This window comes from Ammodytes marinus (assembly GCF_949987685.1).
Source record: "Ammodytes marinus genome assembly, chromosome: 22".
NCBI classification, from domain to species: Eukaryota; Metazoa; Chordata; class Actinopteri; order Uranoscopiformes; family Ammodytidae; genus Ammodytes; species Ammodytes marinus.
Window position 1 is genome coordinate 22104129 of NC_137226.1, and position 22292 is coordinate 22126420.

General features: G+C 39.9%; 2 protein-coding genes across 2 annotated transcripts; both read left to right on the forward strand.

Annotated features, from left to right (window-relative positions):
• The first annotated feature begins 176 nt into the window (after window positions 1-176).
• On the forward strand, window positions 177-9260 carry golt1ba (golgi transport 1Ba). Its single transcript, XM_080051283.1, has 5 exons — window positions 177-317; window positions 1043-1134; window positions 2105-2283; window positions 5050-5131; window positions 7692-9260. The coding sequence occupies exons 1-5, from the start codon at window positions 293-295 to the stop codon at window positions 7728-7730; spliced, it is 417 nt and encodes a 138-aa protein (XP_079907409.1). The 5' UTR covers window positions 177-292; the 3' UTR covers window positions 7731-9260.
• A 4737-nt stretch (window positions 9261-13997) lies between these two features.
• spx (spexin hormone) lies at window positions 13998-18102 on the forward strand (the record flags this gene model as incomplete). The annotated part of the gene is made up of 6 exons (XM_080051077.1): window positions 13998-14003; window positions 14454-14537; window positions 14637-14694; window positions 15331-15393; window positions 15511-15597; window positions 18038-18102. 6 exons carry the CDS (start codon window positions 13998-14000, stop codon window positions 18100-18102), a joined length of 363 nt encoding a protein of 120 aa, XP_079907203.1.
• Between the last annotated feature and the right edge of the window lie 4190 nt (window positions 18103-22292).

Sequence of the window (22292 nt, forward strand, 5' to 3'; positions counted from 1 at the left end):
ATGAGACGGTGTGTGTATGTGCGTGCGTGTGTGTGTGTAAATGAGACGGCAGAGATAGTTAAATCATGGACCCAATAATGACTGTAAAGAACGATGGTTTACAGTTGCCGTGTTGAATGCGACTCGGCTCTGTACCGGAAGATGACATCGCGAGAAGGTGTGTTTCCGGAAGACGTGGCTGTTGCTGCAGTGGCAGCTGTCATCCTTATTCTTCTTCTTAGAGTATACATTGAATTGTTACTAATATATTCTCTGTTTGTATTTTACCTTCACTCCTTCATTCGGCGTCAAGATGATTTCGCTAACCGACTCCCAAAGTAAGAGCCTATGTATTTGAGTGTCTCTTAAGTTTGCTATCCTTTCTATCAAACCTGCTCCATCTGAGATTCAGCCTCTGGCTAACTAGCAACTAGCATTCAGTGCCAGTAAAGTTAGCTTAAGTCTTTCTAAAGCTAGAGAAAGAGAGAGACTACCTACACACTGTCTTTATTCTTTAACATTCCATACACTCTGGCCCAAACCGCTTACCCTTACAAGTTGAGTTGCTTCTGTCAAGCTCCTGGCATTAAGGTAGCATTATTTACTATCTATGGGTAGCATACAAAATGTTGTATTACCGTACGTTAAACAGCGGGGCTCTAGTGAAATTAATAGTTTTTGTTTTGTTATCAGAAATGTTGACATTTATTTGTTCACTCAACTTACTAAATGATTATGACATGCAGAACTAAGCTTAGATAACTGTGTCCTGTAAAGTGTTGGTCACTGGTGGTCAATCACATGCTAAGGATATCCAGCTCTATATTTCAGTGTACAAGCTAAGTGAATCGTGTGTGTGTGTGTGTGTGTGTGTGTGTGTGTGTGTGTGTGTGTGTGTGTGTGTGTGTGTGTGTGTGTGTGTGTGTGTGTGTGTGTGTGTGTGTGTGTGTGTGTGTGTGTGTGTGTGTGTGTGTGTGTGTGTGTGTGTGTGTGTGTGTGTGTGTGTGTGTGTGTGTGTGTGTGTGTGTGTGTGTGCGCGCGCGCGCGCGCGTGTGTCTTGCAGAGATCGGAATGGGATTGACAGGCTTCGGTGTGTTCTTCCTCTTCTTCGGGATGATCCTGTTCTTTGACAAAGCGCTGCTGGCTATTGGAAACGTGAGTATTTGTGCGTCATTGAACTGATCTGTCTGTTATAGGCTGCAGACAAATATACAGGAGGTGACCCTATCTTTATTTCCTATTAGCTGGTCTTTGCTGACACTGATATGCATTTGAACTAGTAGAATTACTGGAAGAAGTCATTCACCTAACATGCTCTTAAGTATCTGTACGTGTGTGTTATAAATCTATCTGATCTTGAGAAGTATCATAAAACACCAATCGAGCTGGACTCTGTAGAAGCAGCTCTGACACCATGTCTGTTGCAGCCATAGATAGTATGTAACATTGACAGCTTCTTATTCAAATAAAGCTTTCTCAACACCTGCACCAGCTTTGATGTGCTGCTTGCATCACTTGCCCCTGTCTCTTACTGTTGGATCATGTTCAGCTTTAGATGTCAGCAGGGCTACTTTACTGATTAAGTTTTACGCGTTAAATATTGGGGACTCATGAGAGACAGACAAAAAAAGAATGGTTAAAATTCAAGAAGCATATGCTGAGGTATCCTGACCCTTAGTCCCTAGTTTGGCCCTTTATGGTTCTCCAAAGTGAGATTTCCTCTGAATCGTCCAAGCCCGTTCAGAAACCACAAAAGAAACGATACACCTGTTTATAAAGGAAGTAGTAGTCGCAGCAGTACATTAATAAAGCAACTCTGATTTGTCAAATCTTTGCCTGCTTTTGTTGTGCTACTATTCAATATTATATTTAAAACTACAATTTTTTAAAAAGCCCAATTTGTTGAGCACCAAACACAACACATTCCAAGTCTTGATATTGTCTCTAGCAACAACAACCAGTGATTTTTCTCTCTCTGATTGGATACTGTGTAGTTCAGATGTGGCAGATTGAAGGGTCACAAAATAAACTCTTCCGACAAGACATATGACAAGTTGTCTATTTGTTCCTGCCGTTTGAAAGGAGCAGTGATTGTCAGCTCTCATGCCATCTCTTCTCATGCTAGATCCTGTTTGTAGCTGGCCTGTCCTTCGTCATCGGGCTGGAGAGGACCTTCCGCTTCTTCTTCCAGAAACACAAGATGAAGGCGACCAGCTTCTTCCTGGGCGGGGTTCTGGTGGTGCTGATAGGCTGGCCCATCATAGGAGTGGTGCTGGAGATCTATGGCTTCTTCCTCTTGTTCAGGTCAGAGGAAACACACACACACACACACACACACACACACACACACACACACACACACACACACACACACACACACACACACACACACACACACACACACAGCACACTGACAACACAAGGCCCTAAAAACATGACATGAGAAAAACTTGCATCTAGTTGTCATACCATGACCAAGATGTGGGTGGGACTTAAAGCAACAATAGGTAACTTGTCCACCTTATTAAACATTTTCAAAGTCAGTCTAAGGGAGAATGGAGTGTACTGGTGGCCTAGCAGTAGCAGCGTTAGTTCACAGCATTCAGCTGTTAGATCTGGTACAATGGAGACAGAGGAGAACGGTATCGGAGGAAACCATGAATAAAAACAGAGAAAGTGGCCGAGCAAGAAGCTGGACCAGCGTGAATATTGGACAGGCTTTTACATGTTGGAGAGAGCTTCACCAAACAGTGGGCTGCAACACCAACTTTCAGTCTATGGTCCAACGACGAGCTAATTAGAAGTTGCACCAGGTGACGAAACTCATGTAATCCAAATGATGTATCAGCCTTGCATATAAATGAATAAATCGACTTTACAGCGCTTCTTTCTGTTCAATCTTCTAATTGTATAATGGCGCTTTTCCACCGCATGGTATCAGCTCGACTCGACTCGACTCAACTCGCATTTTTGGCTTTTCCACCGCAATTTCATGGTACCTGGTACCACGTAGCGGCTGCTTTTTTGGTATCGCCTCGCTCTAGGTTCCAAGCGAGCTGAGCCGATGCTAAAAGGTGACGTTGGCAGACGGCCGGCCACTGATTGGCCAGAGACTATTGTCTGGCCAATCAGTGGCCAGAGACTACCGGCTTCATTCTGTTGTTTATTCTCCCCAACTCTCCGGGACTTTTGAGTGTATTTACGCCGCGTGCAGCCTTCTCTGGCTCTCTATCATTTGATTTGCAACACAGATCTGAATTTATTTTCCATATATTCGCTAAGCTCACCCAGTGTTGGTTGTTGGGGAAGTTACTTATCATACGAGAGGAGACATGTAGGGCAGCTAGCAGCTAGGCTAATAGTAGCCAGCTGGGACAGACATGATAGCGAGCGATTACATTACAAGCCTCGGACTGAACTGATTACCTCAATAAAATATTCAGGCTGAGACACGGCTTGCATTTGAAAACACGTATCCTGAAACAAGCACTAAACAGTCAACTTTATCATGCACGTGCTTACGTGCATAGGGATGTACGTGACGCATCCCTACAGCTGACTGTGTGGCAGAGTCACACATCGGGACAACAACCATCCCTTTTAATGGCCCGTAGCAATATTCTTCTACTTCTTTTAGCAAACAGATACAAGGGGGGTATTTCTTAAACATTTTTCATCCGTGTTTTTGGCGGTTGGTTCAGTTAATAGTGCAACAACTGCTCGCAATTTCTGCTCTGCTACTTTGCTCCGGAGTAGGCTTTCAGCCCCTTACGACGACCCCGCCCACGTTCAGCAGGTACTATTTGCGGTGGAAAACGACCCGTGCTGCTACCAAACCAAGTTGAGTCGAGTCGAGTTGAGTCGAGTCGAGCTACATTTGCGGTGGAAAAGCGCCATATGTTTGGAGTCTTACAAAGCTATATCAACTAACGTTAGCATCAGCGTTAGCCACAGGCTAGACATCATGGTAACAGCTGAATAATGTTACACATAAACACAACATGTAAACCCCACATGTAAACAACGGGCTGTAGACGCTAGAGTAATATTCGCATGTAAGGAAACATTGTTGAGACTGGAATTGCGTACCGCAGCGGCCATTCCGTAATACTACAACACACCCTTTAGCAATGACTGAATATAAGACCTCCCTGTACTGTGCATCTGCAGGAGCAAGCGTTGTTAATAACTTTAACACTACAAGTTTAGTATGATTTTGTGATTTCCAATGTTTTAATTATATGCCGAATGTATAAACAGACCATACTTTTTTTTTTTTAACCTTTATTTATACAGGTAAATCCCATTGAGACCGGAGACTCTTTTTCAAGGGAGACCTGTTTTCCTTTTCCACGTTACCATTCACACACACATTCATACACCGATAGCAGGCTAACTATCGACATTCACACGAGGCAAGGTGGGTGAAGTGTCTTGCCCAAGGACACAACAACCATGACACAGGTGGCAGGGCGGGGATCGAACCTCCAACCCTTTGATCATCGGCCGATCCGCTCTACCACCTGAGACACAGTCGCCCACACAGTTTTAATAATACATTAACTTATGTACATTCCAGATTTACGTATCTGGATAGATTAGTAAGGAAACATTGAATTGACAGATCTCTGAAGGGAGTTTTGTACCCGTGTGTTACATTACCGTACTGCAGCCAGACTCTTTCGCCAAACCAAAATTCCTGATAGTTCACCGACCTACACTGCCTTTCAAAAGGTTGATTGGCTACAGTCACATGGCAGAGAGGACTACTCTATATTTTTGAATGATCAAACATGCTCACAGTTTGTAAAAGTCCTACAATTAAATGTTATATGTTGTTTGGAGGGTCTTCCAACAAACAAAAAGTTTGTTGTCCATGTAGAACAGTGCAATAGTTCAACCGGACTGACAAAGGGAAGATACTATGGCGTGACACATCACAGTTTAAACCCCCTTTACCATAACCAATGAGCAGAATACAGAGGGTCATAACACATCTCTATTAGGACTCTGACTTACGTTTCTCTCTCTGTTTTTGTGTCTTGTCTTCCCCCCTCTCATCCCATCCAGGGGTTTCTTCCCAGTGATAGTAGGCTTCATCAGAAGAATACCAGTGCTGGGCTCCATCCTAAACCTGCCCTTCATCAGTGCAGTGAGTATAAGGCAGCTGTGTAGCAGCCCTGTGCTCTGCTTTGTTCACATGCAGCATGCCTCTTCCTCTTGTTTAATACTCCTTCAACACAACCACAACAGATGAACCAAACTGCCCAGCTCAGCTCCGACACATCTCAGCTACTCTGATCAATCAATGCTTTCCCTTTGCCTGGGTTAGTCGTACACTTGGAGAAAACCCTTTAAAAAGTTGTTAAAAATCCATTCAAAGTCTGACTCAAAATCTGATTATACATCGCAAGAATGTTGTTTGAATTCAACCAGAAAAAGGCAGTTTGGTAAATGAACTGTTGTCAGGACTTGAAGGTGGCTGTCACTGTTAGATGTACAGCTTGGTGTTAGCAGCTTGAGATATCTGTGTGGCTAATGACATGCTCCTACCATGCTGTTGTGTGACAAGTGTTTTGTTTTGAGGTGAATGTCTCTCTGTCTTTGTTTTTTGTTAAAGCCTTCGTAAGGCTCTGAGGACAATCAGCAGTCGTGGTCAGTCAATGCAGATTTCCCATTGCATGCTAACATATTTAACATGCTTTACAGTCATTACAAAACAAGTGCTTCATGATAGAAATAATTAATAATGATTTTATAATTGTTTTGCCTCTCACTCACACACACCACACAGAACTGTGAGTGTGTGCACTGCATGGTGACGGTCCTGGCCAACCACTGGGAGGGTGTAACTACTGAAACACACATCCTACCTCTACTGCGCGTCTGCATCAGACTTTTTTTTCGCCTACCATTTTAACACACTGCAGCGGCCACACATCCATCCTCGGACACGCTGCCGACGGCCGGCGGAGGCGCTTCTGCAGCGACGCTTCACTTTACCTCAGGAGGCTCGCCTATTTTTTCAAGGAGACGCACGTCTCTGCTTTAACTGATAGAGAAATACTCTGTTGACTGACAGTCATACCAGCAGCCTTCAGTGTAATTTCACGATTTCCCTGTTTGTTTCTTTCAAAATAAAACTCCCCACAAAATGTGAAAAAAAAGGCAACGAGGCACTATGATCACTGTCAAGAATCAATATTAATCATGTGCATCATAAAATGACATGAAACAACTTGATATTAATGGGAATTATCTATGAAAACTCTGTGTAAAAAAGACAGGGCTTTTAGGAGCAGCGCTGCAGCAGCAGCTGAGACGTTCCATGTGTGGCTGAAAACAGCGCTCCAGAGGCAGCAGTAACAGACGCAGACACACTCCAGAGGTAGACGTAGGATGTGTGTTCCAGGGGTTAGTGCTTCAGTCTATTTAACATGTGGAGAACCCTGCCATCAGTGGACTGTCCCCTCCACCTCCACACAGATCGCTATCACTATTACTTCATTAACTCCAATTGACAGTAAATCATGTATCTTTGCAAAGGCAAAAGTCTAAAGTGGACGATGCAACAATATGCAACAGTGCAATATGTTGTAATATTAAATTGTTGCCTTAGCCAGCTCTCCTTTGCAAAGAGGGTTTTGTCTTTAGCTGGTTAAATCAAATCATTTGACAGCTTACTATATTTTGAACTGGCCCTTTATAATCCAACATTGAAAGATATGGGTCTATAGGGGGCGCCCTTAGCTCAGTTGGTAGGGCGTCCAGCAGCGGACCGGGTTTGATTCCAGCCCACGGTCGTTCTCTGCATGTCACTCCCCTCTCTGCCCCATTTCAACTCTGTCTCTACACTATCAATAAAAAGCATAAAAATGCCAAAAAAATATCTTAAAAAAAAAAAAAGATATGGGTCTATCACCTAACAAGAGATTCATTGCACTTCCTCTGTTCAGGCATTCTAGGTGAAGATATATCAGACCACAAAGTTTAAACCCATAAAAAACATCACAAACACACAATCAAGTGTTGCAATATGGTAACATTGTAATAACAGCTAACTCACTGGTGGTCGGCTGGCTGTAACCTTGCTAATAGGTTAGTTCTCCATCAGTTGTGCTAGTTCATTTAACCATCATTCCCTTGAGCCAAGGGTCACTTCCTTGATAGTCTCCCATTTTATTTTCAGTTTTCAAGTTTTATATTACAACATGTACAGACAGGGGAAAAAACTGAGCAGAATCCAAAACTGCAAATCCATTGGTCCATGATTTTCCATTACACTTCACTTTGAATTTTCTGTTATCAATGCCGGTGTTCTAATTTTGTAGACACACTCATTAAAGGTTTTGTTTGTTGTTTCACGAGATATGAAAAAGAAGATTCCATATAAAAAAGACAATTTTAAACATCCTAACTAAAAAGCTTTCTTTATATAATCAACGGCTCAATAATTCTTCAAAAATTAAAACTGAAATCTACACTGGGAAAAGTTTAGTGTGAAAAATGGGAGGAAGACTTCTTCTGTTCACCTGGGCTGTGTCCCTTAAGTCATGCATGCTTTCCATTACACAATGCCTCAGGAGTGTGAGCAAATCATGGTGTAATTCACTTTGCATCTCATTGACAGTGTGTCAGATCATTCTTAATAGGTTACAACCTCCAGGTGACCCTAAACACTCTTTCTTTCTTTCTTTCTTTCTTTCTTACAGTATGTGGACAAAGCAGGCGAGAGCAGCTCCATGGTATAACAGTGTTGACCCAGCAGGCTGTTTGACTACAGCAGCTTGTGTACATGTCCCATCAGGCTGATTTCTACCTTCCATTCCCATCCCTCCCCCTCCAGCAGGCAAAGACTGCTTTCTGTCTGTCTGTCATTTTACTGCCCGGCTCTTCCAATGGAAGGTTGAGCAGATTGTTGCAGCCTCAGTCTGTTACTATAGGGTGCAGTTACTGAGGTCACCATAAAGATCTATCAAATGCTATTGATCCCGTCACTGTTGAGTGCATCTGGTATGGACATGGAGGAGGGAAGACTCCTTCCAGGCCCCATGGACTCTCTTCAGGACTTTCTCACTTTGTGGACACAAACAGAGACTCTCCACAGGGCCGAGGGAAGGAGCGACAGCTTGCCATATTGTCACTGTTCTGTGCCTGTGCTTTTACAAAAGCTTTCAAGTCCAAACACTTTACTCCATTTTGTCTTGCAGGTATTTTAATACCAACTGTTACTATTGTTATATGTGTTCCTTTGTTACATGTAATTTCTCTTTATGGGAGGCTAATGAGTATTTCAGTTTAAATAACTGGACTGATTAGGGCTTGCCTTCAGGTAGATTGAGAAGTAATGGGATGATACTAGAAAGTGTTACTATCATTATGACTAGTGCTATGAAAGTCTGGTCATGCCAGAACCTGGTAAAAAGTCAGTCATGATGACACATGAATGGTAAAGTTCATTTAGTTTATTTGGGAGATAATGTGACTACTCCCATGGCTAGCTAGCAAACTACTCGACCTGTTGAGCGCTAACACAATAATCAGCAAGGAATATACTGGTGCTAGTCTGTCACAAAATAACTCCATGCTAGCTTGCTCACTTACTGGTAGTAGCAAGCTAGGTAGCTCAGTCTATAATAGGGAAATACTGTAGGTTCACACAGAAACATATTGGACCATCATGATCAGCATGGTTACAATATCTGCATATTGATATTTATAGCACACTGAAACTGATGGCTACCTGGAAGGCAGAAATAAATAAAAAAGTATGGTAGACTTTCAAAAATGGGTAGGGATATATAAGGTATATTTAAAAAGTATATATATGTTAGTTTTTTCAACTTTGATCTTATTGAAGCCAAAATGATAACAGTAAGACCTAAGTTTTAATAAACATATATGGTGGTGAGGGGGGGGCATGTAAAACACTGGTATGGTTCTTTGAAATCAAAAAAATATTTCTCCAAGAATTCAGATCAGTTATTACAGTTGTTTTTCAGTTGATTAAGTTTCAACAAATGAATTATTTTACAAACATATAACATGACAAGCCTTTTGACTGGAATGAGCCTAAAATTGTACCACCAGAGAATCCCTTCCTGCCCTGTATTCACACCTTGTGTTTCTCCAGAGTCCTTCAACCCTGTGAGCAGCTTTAAAGGAACTGAATACAACCAATCCTTTCAGTTCAGAGCGTATCAGAAAACTCAAGTTACCTGTGAAATGATCATTTTCTTGTATGGCACTTTTGTAAATATACTATGGAAGTAAGCTTCTTATCTGCCATGTTGTTTCTGGTCATTTATTCCTGTTTTACAAACTGTTCACTAGATGTTGGCTATTACTCGTGTCTGTTGTGGTTGTGTCATTTTAGATGAAATGTGCATGCCTTAAAGGTTCAGTAAGCGGAATGGTCGGTTTAGCTAACTTCCTGTCAGTGACTGCAGTTAGCAGTCCCCTCCCTCGTCCCTACGTCACCACATTAATGCACTAAGGTCTTCAAGCAGCGAGTTATCTAGCATCATCTCAGATCCATAAGTGTGATAAAACATGCTAAAAACCATCAAAACAGACATTGGGAAGGATTTCGAATCGCGGCCATTAATAACATCCATAAACTGTAACTTATATCAGCGATCGGGACTGCATGTAGGCTACTTACTCACACACGGGTGATCCAAATAAACACGTTTCAACTGTGGAATGATCGATTACTGCGGCAACATGCCCTCTCACACATCTGACCGAGAGAGAAAAGAAAAGGAGATTAAACAGACTCTCCGGCCGACTGACGTCACTGCCACTAACTGACAGCTATAATGTCATCCACACTGAACAAAACACATCTTAACACACTATAAGAAATAACAACACTGTAACCTATAAACTTTGGGGCTGTTTCTACATGTAGCCTATGTGTGAGTGTCTGTGCATGTATGTGCTGTCGGTACAACATCCAATCAAATGAGACCAACGTAGTTTTTTGATCCGACAGCATTCATCCAATGAAATTGCAGGACAACCAATGAAGATGAAGTGCTGTCAAACAACGTGCCAGTTGGAAAAAATGGTAACACTTTACAATAAGGTACACAAAAAAAAGTACTTACCCTTTTAAAAAGGGTAGTTTACCTTTTAAAAGGTAAACTAACCTTTTTAAAAGGTAAACTAACCTTTTAAAAGGTAAACTAACCTTTTTTAAAAGGTAAACTACTCTTTTTAAAAGGTAAACTAACCTTTTTAAAAGGTAAACTACTCTTTTAAAAGGTAAACTAACCTTTTTAAAAGGTAAACTTACCTTTTTAAAAGGTAAACTAACCTTTTAAAAGGTAAACTAACCTTTTAAAAGGTAAACTTACCTTTTTAAAAGGTAAACTAACCTTTTAAAAGGTAAACTAACCTTTTTAAAAGGTAAACTACTCTTTTAAAAGGTAAACTAACCTTTTTAAAAGGTAAACTAACCTTTTTAAAAGGTAAACTAACCTTTTAAAAGGTAAACTAACCTTTTTTGAAAGGTAAACTAACCTTTTTAAAAGGTAAACTACTCTTTTTAAAAGGTAAACTAACCTTTTTAAAAGGTAAACTTACCTTTTTAAAAGGTTAGTTTACCTTTTAAAAGAGTAGTTTACCTTTTAAAAAGGTTAGTTTACCTTTTAAAAGGTAAACTTACCTTTTTAAAAGGGTAACTACTCTTTTTTTGTGTACCTTATTGTAAAGTGTTACTGAAAAAATGATACCAAAGATAGTTTTGTTCGGGTATAAAAACTACGAGTTGGTCAACATAAAACAAATTAATAAATGTGTTTATTCTGTAACGGAGTGGTTTAAAATGAAGAATAGTATTGCATGATATGAGTTAAATGTCAAAAATCACTGGTAAATAGTGCATTTAGGAAGTGCAGTGTCCGTACAATTTAAAGGTTAAATTTAGGTTAAAAGGACTTGAAATGACTCAAAGCTCAAACTGCAGGACTTGGGACTTGACTTGAGACTTGTCAGCATTGACTTGGGACTTGACTTGGGATTTGCCTGACTTGACTCGAGACTTGACTCGGGACTTGAGGGCAAAGACTTGAGACTTACTTGTGACTTGCTAAACAATGGGCCGGTTTCACAGACATGGATTAAGCCTAGTCTTGGACTAAATGGAATTTTGAATGGAGATTGTCCATTGAAAGTCCAATTTAGTCCAGAACTAGGCTTAATCCATGTCTGTGAAACCGGCCCAATGACTTGGTCCCACCTCTGCTAACAAGTGTGTCAAAGAAAAATTGCTCAGTCTTGGTACCACCCCCAGTGGCCACCGGAAGGTACTACAATTGTGGTCACTTCCTTATTGGATGCTGGTAAAAATCTGAGGTTTGGGGCTTGGCGCATACACATTCACCCATCTGTCGCTCTGCACGTGCACTGAGACGGGTGCCGGTTTGTAGCGTTCTCTCTTCTGATTGGTTACCAGTTTCGGGATCCCCGAAAAGTTTATTTGCCGATTACTTGCAGAGTGAGTGACTGAGAGATCGGCTTTATGAAACGCGCACACTATATAAGTGATCACTACGAGTAAAGAGCGATTTAACGTATTATTATATTAACATAAATAAATCGCTTGCTTCATCTTTAACACAAGCAAATACTAGATAGTGATGTGAGCCCTTGGGAGGCCATCCATCACTTTGGTGACTGAATCTAAACCTGAATAACTACAGTAAGTGTAGAAACAGTGAATAAAGAGCACAGAGGACTAACTGAATGTGTGATCAGTGTGAAGATGAATGGGCGACACAGTCATAGAAACAGACAGTAATCTTCTGTTCCTTCCTCTGGTAGAGTTCCAATGACGAGGAGCACTTCATGTATTCTAGCCACCACCCCACCAACCAAGGATGAAAACCTCATGCCCGTTCTTCTAGTACCACTATAACATCCAAGTTTACAGTTGAAAACCAGACATTCTAATGGTTAAATTGGCATTAAATGTACCAGTAGAGAGAGAGCACATACACCTAGAAATGTGAATATACATAGTGCCTTGGCAATCAAAATGATTGATTTTGGTCCAATAATTTGGTTTGCCATGTGATCAATTCAATTCAAAGGGTCTTGGTATGAAAGTTCCAATAACAATGTTGCCAAAGCATCAAAATACAATTTGTCCAAATTTTCAGACATTACACAATAAACAATTATTGTGTATAGTTATTAACAGTATCCCATGCATTCACATCATATGAGGTGTTGACATTATAGCCCTACATCAATTGGACCTGGGGTTACATCATTTTGTTAGATTCAATGAGGCCCATGAAAGACCGTTCCCTGTTGTTCACTGATGTATATCGTCAGAGCTTTCAGAGAAAATATCACAAATTGTAATAATGACTGATTGGATTGGCTGTAACTGGCTAATGGTTCAATAGCTGTTTAAAGCCCTCTCCACATTGCCAGCCATATCATTCTAACTGAAAATAGGCTTAAGTCATTTTAAATGTTCAAATATGATGATACTAAGTGTAAAACTATCTGTATGTGCCTTCAGAAACCTATCAGGTCTAATGTGTGTGTTTTTATAGAATGTAAAGTCCCCATCAGGTCATTAAAAACCCAAAAGTCTCCCTAACAACAACCCTTATTATATCCTATTGACATATCTGTCTTTTTTATGGCCTAATAGCTCTTAACTACTGACAAAACAAAGAAATCGTTAGCAAACTAAATAGTACTATATATTATAGTGTCAGACCATTCATTGATTGAAATTGTTGCAGGAAACCAAATGATGCTGTATATATATCAGCCATTAGCACTGATCAGGGGCCATTCTAGGATCAGAGCTTTAGGCTAGCCTTTTGACTTATTTTTCAACATTATTTTACAAAACAAATGCAGTTAATGTCATTTTTGGCCTCTCATGAATAGCTGTTTTTCGGGGGTCGGAGGGACCATTGGATATCATTCTATGGGAAAACTGAATATTTTGAATATGCAGTATCAATAACTGAATAACTGGAAATGGGTAGACTTTGAGGCCATTGCATCACACATGAATGCAATTGGGCTCTAAGAATCAGCTTTTAGCCCTTTCAAATTTCTATAGTGCTAAGACTTATAGGTAGGCTACCAGTGTGCAGAAAAAGGGAAGGGAAGAAGGTGATAATAATATAGACATGTATCAGACGTGGCTGTACAACTGAGACTCTCACCAAAGCCAAATATAGCTCATTCACATATCTTGATGTGAGAGTTGAATGGACCTGTTTGAAAATGATGCTCAAACGCTTTGCCGACTTTCAAAGGCATGTGATGTGACCACCACTTCCTAGCAGCTGGAATAACATGGTCGGCATCTTTCTGTTCATCTGGTTGTGCTGTGGCCCAAACACACTGACTCTTCCTGACCTTTTAGGGGGCCATGGATTAAATGTAGTGGGTTAAAATCGCACCTGTCGCTGACTCTGATTTCACAGGAACAGTCCAGACCAAAATCCTTTTTAAAACATGGAGATATTTATTTTACTGCAATGTATTCATATGAAACTGAGTTACCCAACCACCTGACCGCTGTGTTTTATAATAGAAAAAAGCAGCTTTTCTATTACAGTTTATCTGGGGTCATGACCTCAGGTTAGACAGTGAATGGTTGATCCTCTGGAGTTGTGGAGCCTGGGACCATGTCTGGATCTCATGTCAACAATCAGCATTCTGCAGATCACTTTTTGGCACCACACCGGCTTGCAACCCTAACAAGACTCACTTCAAACCCTGACAGAGGAGTGCACAGTGCGTATGGCAGCTGTTTAAATTCAGAAATATGCCTGCTTTACTACGGCTTTCTATGAACGGAAGAGAATTGATCGGTGTCTCGGTTCATTCACTCTCTAACCCGTTTCATCAAATTGGCCTGACCTATCGCTGCTGGCGTCATGGAGCAAAGGGTATTTAAACCAGGCAGAGCGATCTGCACCACAGGTCTGTAACCGTTTGACTGCTCTACACCAGGCTCACACATCTCCGACACCATGAAGGTAAGTAGGCTACAGAGCAACACACGCACACACACAGATTGTTTTTCAGATTACCTTTCTACAGGTAGAATGCAGACAACATTTTGAACAAATGTTTCATGATAGGCTATTTATAAAAACTCTGTCCGCTGATCACTCTTTACAAGTTGAGGATTTTTAAGTGTAGGCTATAGACCAAGATGTTCTTTTAATGTGTTGCACATTATTAGGCCTACTTCTTATTGGAAACACCTTTTCTTTCTTAACGAGGTTCGTACAGATATATAAATTATATAACATAGCCTACTCATTTTCTCTTAAGTTTCAAAGTTAGTATACTCCATGAATTCAAGGTTTGCTGTAGCCTGCGTTTATTACGTCTGTCCCCATGTCTCTCTCTCTCTCTCTCTCTCTCTCTCTCTCTCTCTCTCTCTCTCTCTCTCTCTCTCTCTCTCTCTCTCTCTCTATCAGGGTCTAAGGAGCGTCACATTATCCTCTGTCATCACTGTGTTGCTGTTGGCGTCCTGTATCTCACAGTCCTGGAGCGCGCCTAAGGTAAAACTCTTTATCTTTGTCTGGACACTGAGATGTATCTGAATACAGCAGAGGCTATATAGAAAAGACTTTGTCTGTCTGTCTGTTTGTTTGTTAAAGGGCTCTTTCCAACGAAGAAACTGGAGTCCTCAGGCTATGCTCTACCTGAAGGGCACGCGTATGTATTTACAGTCACACTTTATAATAAGGCAGAAACATTCCTCACAATTCTAGTTGAACTGTTCTTGACAGAATCAAGCTCTAGGAGCCAGATGGTTGTCCAGTGGGTCATACTGTAAGCTATAGCCCATAATAATACCTGGGACTTCAAGAAAATATCAATACATGATTTGTTTCTAGATTTGTACTCCCTTATTAACTAGGCTTACTAACTTCCAAAAATCTTCTTCCCTTGTACCATGGTATGTAGCCTACACCGTAAATAAGGAAATACAATGTGCATTGAGAATAATTAGACTGTACTTTGAAACATTGTGTAGCCTAATAATATGATATGTCATTTTCAAACATTTTTAAAGTAAAAAAAAAAAAGGTTTTATACATAGGCAGTCTGTCTGTCAATCAAGACAAACAAGGCAGAGTTTGTGTGTGTCAGACAATACGTTTGAAACACATATTGTGGTGCTTCACTGTGGTTGGTCTGCTATGTATCATGTGTAACCCTTTTCATGTGTCATAGCCTATGTGTTTCTTTCAAGGGGTGAGTAGTTAGTGTGTCCATATTGCTCTCACTACAGGGAGACAAGCTGCATTACAAAGTCATCTCTCATCTGTTTTTCTTCTTGTTTTCCAGAGGGACGCAGGTTCATCTCAGAGGACCGCAAAGAAGGAGACGTCTATGACACACTACACTTAGGTACAAACAACATGACTGAAGAATGAATCCCAGCTTTATGTTAAGTGAGAACTCATTGTTAGAAGTGGAGTCCCCTTTGAGCAGACAGTGAATGTGTGTGTGCTTGTTCCCTGTCAGAGACACGCAGTCAGAACACAGAGAAGCTGAGTGTGGACCAGGCTGCCACTCTTCTGCTCCACTTCCTCCGGCAGGCCAGAGAGACAGGTGAGCTCTGCAGCAGATAAGACATGTCTTTATATCTATCTATATAGATATCTATCTAGCAGGGCCTAGGCTACATTATGATCAAAACCATTATTGTGCTTTTATAATAATTATGATTAAACACAGTTCATTTGTAAATACGTTTATTTCTTAAGCCACTAAATGGTTCATAGGACCAAACTGAACTTTATTCAGGGATAATATTGTTTTTGTATCATAAACATGAAGTGAACATACTTACAATTCTCTCATTTTGTTTTTCACTTAGACATTCCTCTGAAACTCAAATATATATCAGAAGAAAATAGATCCTAAAAAGGGAATTAAAAAATGTACATCTCGGTCCTGTGGCCATGGCGGTGCTGCCAACATGTTTCATGCTGCTGTTTGGAGGTTATCTATTTCCTCTAGTTCTATTTCCTCTAGAGGATTTTTTTTTATTTGAGTGGAAGAAGTCCCCGCATCACATCGTACAACTATTATCTATTTGATAATTCCTCTGCATGTTCATTAATACACATTAACACCAGTGTCTGCAGTGAAACTAAAATCATCTTAGCACCTAACAGCCGCTAGAGAAAGATTGTGGACATATATATATATAAATTATTATATATATATAAATATTTATTTATATTTATATTTTTATATAGGGGAGAACGGGGTAATCTGAGCCACTTTTTACATTTGCTCCCCTCTAAGCGAGCTAAAATTATTTATCACTCAAATTTACACATTTCCCATTAATTCAGGATGTTTCCTAGAAACGGGCATTAGCAGAATTTTTTCAAGACAAAGGGCAGTGAAAATATGATTGTTTTAAAAAAAGTTGTCATGTGGCTCACTTTACCCCAGCTGTGGGGTAAACTGATCCACTTACTTTTTCCACTCTGAAACTACCATAACAACACATATTGTAACAGTAAGAATCCTGAAAGCTAGCCACACATTCCAGAACTAATGTCGGACTAGAAAAAGAATGATGGGGTTTGGTCAATTAAGCAAAGCAAATTTTCTAAACACTTGAAAGTAAATCTGAACAAAATCAAATAAGGTGCTCTTTCCGTGTGGTTGCCCCAGGTCGTCTTCCTGGTGTATTTCCTTGGCATGATGACTTTTCTACAATGTGTATGACATTAAAATAAAACATATGTAATGTAATATTACATTAAAATATGTTTAAGACTAAACTTAACTTGTGCCTCATGGTGGGGGAAAGTGAGACAGTGGCTCACTTTCCCCCACCTCATTTGGCTCACTTTCCCCCACCACCACAATTTGAGAAAAAACTACCTTTCTTAGCATTTCAGGCTAATCTACAGTTATCAGCATCACATGGTTTCATATGTTGGTAGTTCATCAACACGTATGATAGAAGTTTTTCTATGTGAATACATTTGCTTTGGCACAACAGTTGATTAAGTTGACAGCAAGAAAATTTACTTTTACATGCAAAATACCTATTTTGGTGAAAAAACCATGCCTACCACAGCACCATGAGGTCCTCTCTTTCAGGGCCAAGGGGAAATGAGAGGGGCTTGAAAACATATATCTCACATGACCACAAATGTTTTCCGTTGCCTAGATACAGGGGGTGGCTCACATTACCCGATGCCTCAGATTCCCCCGTTCTCCCCTACTATCTATGCAATAACCCTACTATTTTTTTACTTTGTCTCCTTCCACTTCCTTGTGAAATCCTCTGCGGGGATTCTCTAGCAGGCGCAGAAGCAAACTCCGATATGCGATGTCCGATCCCTGTATACATGCAGAGAGAATGCCGACAATGAACGAGTTATCTAGGTGTTCTTATCCGACTTCTCTTGTCCGTTATTGTGCCGATTAGTGTGTGAAGTAGATCGGATAAAGGTGTTTACATGTAGTTTAAAAGTCCTGTTGAAGTCTTATTCATTTAGTTACCCGATTATGAGTCTGCATGTAAACGCACTGAGTGACTGCAGTTAGCAGTCCCCTCCCTCGTCCCCACGCCATCACATTAATGCACTGCGGTCTTCAAGAAGTGAGTTATCTAGCATCATCTCATATCTGTAAGTGTGATAAAACATGATAAAAACCATCAAAACAGACATTGGGAATGATTTTTACCTGCTCCGCCATTGTAGGCGCATATGCATTAACCCATCTGTTGCTCTGCACGTGCACCGTCAGTGAGACGGGTCCCGGTTTGTAGCGTTCTCTCTTCTGATTGGATAGTTTATATTGCCGATTACATGCACAGCGGGTGACTTAGAGATCGGCTTTATGAAACGTGCACACTATATAAGTGATCACTGTATGAATAAAGAGTGATTTAACACTTATATTAACATAAGTAAATCGCTTACTTCACCTTCAAGGCTTAAATATAGTTTTTTTCTTGACTCAATAAATACCAATGTATTCCATAATGTAATGTTAATGTGTTCTTTCTCTCATGTAGCTGATGAAAACCCAGATGAGGTGTATTTCCAGGAGCTGCCATTGTGGAAGAGAGAATATTTCTGATAGTCCTTCATACATTTGTAAAGCTGCCAGACTACTGTCTTTACTATTAAGTAAAGTAAGGTCTTCAGTTCTGTCTGCCTTTTGTAAATATGAATTCTGAATATGTTTAAAATGTGATGTTTTCATAAAAATAGTTTGAATTCAATGGACTGAGATTTTTTCTTCCTTGACAAAATGCGTGTTTTTCTTCTAACGAACTGCCAGACAAACATACAGTATTAATGATGGCATATCAAATACACACAATAATCAAGGTTTTATAATGCAGTATTCAGTTTCCTCACTTAAGTAAAATGACTAATCCAGCACGGTAACAAATACTCTGTAACAAGTGATGTGAGAGCAATCTGTAATATCAACATGAGTTGGTTGAGGTGGAGCTCCTTTTAAACTCTTTTATACGTATGTTCAGAGGTGGAAAGAGTACAAAAATATTCTACTCAAGTAAAAGTATGATTACTTGGATGAAATTTTACTTAAGTAAAAGTAAAAGTACTGGTCTAAAAATCTACTGAAGTAATAGTGAAAAAGTAGCTGATTTAAAATGTACTTAAAGTACAAGTTACTAGTTACTTTTTAACAGCGGGAGGGGGCAGGGGTCTCTTCTGTGTAGGGCATTCTATATACAAGGGGATATAAATCGCAGACTAGTTTTGTTTAATTAATGCAACACTTTTACAAGTCATTATACTTTAGATAAGCAAATATGGAGCAAATAGTCTGTTAATGGGGAATGGGAAAGTAACCGGTCTACAAACCTAAACAGACTGCAGCTGCAGTTCTAATAATGTAATTGTGTACAATTGATCTAAACCATGGAAATTGCAAGGTTAGGCTGCTCGATTTTGACAATAATCATGATTATTTTGATTGACATTGTGTAATCACAATTATTAGACAATTATTCATTGATTTAAGAACTGCAACAGGCACTTATTTAACATTTGAAACCATGACTTTTGACTTTAAACATATCCTAATTGAACTGAAAACAAGGAAAATGCAAATAGGTAATAATATAATAAGTAAAACATATTTTTTATAATTAAATAAAATAAGTGTCAAAATCAAAATAAACCGTTGCAAATGTTGTTGATAGAGCACTTCTTTTGCTAGCAAGAATGTGAGGGCATATTTTAATGTAGGCCTATATCTCATGGAGCTAGCTGGATAAGCAAGTTGCATTGTAGGCTACAGTGTTCTTAATTGATGACTGTTGTGGTGGCAAGAGTCAAGGAGCTTTAAACTTCCTGTGTTTTTTATTCCTTTATTGCTTGGTCATAGACCACTTGGATTTGACTTAAAGTGAGTAAACTAATTGGTTGTGATGTTTTGAGGTGCAGTTGGGTCGATTATGCCTTTTTTTCTCTCTCTCTCTCTCTCACGGTCGCGCATGTCATCTGACTCGCGTGTCCGCGCATAACATATCTTGCACATTGTTTTAGTCTATTACTGTTACCTTTCTTCTCGAGCAAAGTAGGCCAGGCAAAGTAACCCATTTTTGGGCCAAAAAACCGACAAATTGTAAAAGAATTTTTTTCAGCTCAGATAATTTCTATGAGGTGTCCAGAACAACATACTAAAAGTCCTAAGAAATCCTAGTTGAGGAAATATGTTTAATTCTCATCAATCCGAGATGTGTGCCAATAAGGCGAGACACCAATAAATCCCAATAGGGCTATTTTTTTCCTTTAGTCCTATCAAAATGAAACTTTACACAATGAAAGTATCCATGACAATGAAAACATTTTGTATTACAAGTTTCTTTGAAAATGAATTTTAATATGCAAATGAGCTATACACTAATCGTACATGCCCAAAATCAACCCAAATAGGCTTAATTTTTTCCTTTACTCCTACCACAATAAAACTTTACATAGTAAAAGTATACTAGAAAAGTAACTTTTTTTGTATTACAAGTTTCTTTTTAAATTAATTTGAATATGCACATGAGCTCCACACTTATTGAATATCCAATCATCCTACTGCCAATGGGTGATGGCAATGCTGCTTTTAGACTGGCCTCAAACCTGAAAAACTGCCTGGCTTACCTGCCAGGGGTATAACAGGTGCCTCTCATGAATTAGATTTGTCTCTTCAAATGCCACTGCACGCAATTTGATAGCACTACAACCAATCAGAGCAATGAACAATGTGACGTATTAAGCCCCGTTCATTTAGCGAACAGTGGGATTAACTGTTAAATTTAACTTTTGCCGTGGTCGTCTGTAAAACCGAACATTCCACTTACTTGCTAATGAAAGATTTGAGCGCCGTCTTCCAAATTGTAAAGGGTCGAGGCCAAAGCCATCTCAAACTCAAACAACATATCCGCAGCCATCTTTGATGTTTACTATCACTGCTTCGACGGTGCACTGTCGTCATCCGTTTACGTCCGCCCCAGAGCACCATACATAGGGCTCTGGCCCGCCCATATCAGATAGAACCAATTGAAACGTAGCTCAGGATTTCTTGACATATTTAATGAGCTTCAATGGAGAGTGCCCAGACCAACAGGCGCAGCACATTTAATTTGCCAGCGCCTAGTGGCAGGTCTGGATTTACAGGCTAGTGCCATTCCCTTTCCTATGCCAGATGTAGAATCACAGCCTGAAATGGCATGGAGAAAGAGGAGATTGTCACGCACCTTGGGACCAAGTAACTCCTTTGTCTACTTTATGCACCATATCCGTGTTATTTTTGTTGCTTTCTTTGGTTCTTGTGCCATAAACAGCTCGTGTGCATTCAGATCAGCATGATGCAACAAGAGTACTAACAGGTCTGTGTCATCACCTACTGAGACTGTGTCTTTTGTTCTGGCAGAGGCAATGGCAATTTGGACAATGAGCACATCTGCATCGTGCTTTGCATGGTTTGTGATATACCATTTTTATCTTACAAGTTTCTTTGAAAATGTATTTTAATATGCAAATGAGCTATACACTTATCAAATATAGGCTACCCAAAATATATCCGCATAGGCTTCATTTTTTCCTTTAAAGATCCAAGTGACTCCTGCAGATATTGCTGCGGTTGGTTGCATACACATTCAGTACTTTATGATTCCTCCTATACGTGAACCTATTGAGTATCAGCCACTGGCTCTGTTGCCAGCAGATAACAAAACATTACAGCTGGATGTTTTGTGGAAGACATCCCTACTCCTTCACTCTCAAAGGCCATCATGGTCTGGTATGATGCAGATCCTGCATCTTCTAGATGAACACCCTGGGAGAGCTTCAGTAACATTCCTTCCAATGATTGATCTTGATCCCAGTGATGAATCCTGCATATACTCAACATTGAGGTTTGTGGCAACTCAAGCTCTGCAGTATGATGTGACCCCTGTTCTGACGTTCGACCAACCCCTTCTGGAAAGCCTTGACCATTATAGGTTAACTTCTAATACAAATGTTTTACTTTTCATTTAGACTTTCATTGTGTAAAGTTTTAATGTGGTAGGAGTAAAGGTTCAAATGAAGCCTATGCGGACATATTTTGGGTAGCCTATATTTGATAAGTGTATAGCTCATTTGCATATTAAAATTCATTTTCAAAGAAACTTGTAAGACAAAAAATTGTGTTTCACAAACCATGCAAAGCACGATGCAGATGTGCTCATTGTCCAAACTGCCATTGCCTCTGTCAGAACAAAAGACACAGTCTCAGTAGGTGATGACACAGACTTGTTAGTACTCTTGTTGCAAGTCTGATCTGTGGCAAGTCTGATCTGTATGGGTTCACTTTGGTGGGCCTACACTGACCTGGTTTGATCTCTGTTTTATCTAGTGCCACCCAATTTCTTCCCTAAAGATCTCTCATTACATTGGTCCATTTCATCACTCAATTTGGCCCACCTGATTATGTTTACCTGCTCAATAGCAGGTAAACATAACCCTGAGCTGCATTGGTTAAATTGTTAACCAATGCAGCTCAGGGTTCACAAACTTTTGGATATTCAATAAGTGTGGAGCTCATGTGCATATTCAAATGCATTTAAAAATAAAATCGTCTAAAAAGCGCCATATAAGTCAAGTCCATTTACCATTTACCATCTATACGTCACCAGTGCCCAAGCCATACTCAATATTAGTGAGTGAGTGACATTTCAAAGAGTAATATTTGACATTCCTATGCATGAAATACCCTCAAATTTGTGTTTCGTGTTCAATTGACCAAGGATTAAAAAA

Bases quoted from the DNA above. Each gene is read 5' to 3' on its own strand.
- golt1ba (XM_080051283.1), top strand. From the start codon at position 293: ATGATTTCGCTAACCGACTCCCAAA. The intron at 318-1,042 runs GTAAGAGCCTAT...TGTGTCTTGCAG, and splicing joins TTCGCTAACCGACTCCCAAA to AGATCGGAATGGGATTGACA. The intron at 5,132-7,691 runs GTGAGTATAAGG...TCTTTCTTACAG, and splicing joins ACCTGCCCTTCATCAGTGCA to TATGTGGACAAAGCAGGCGA.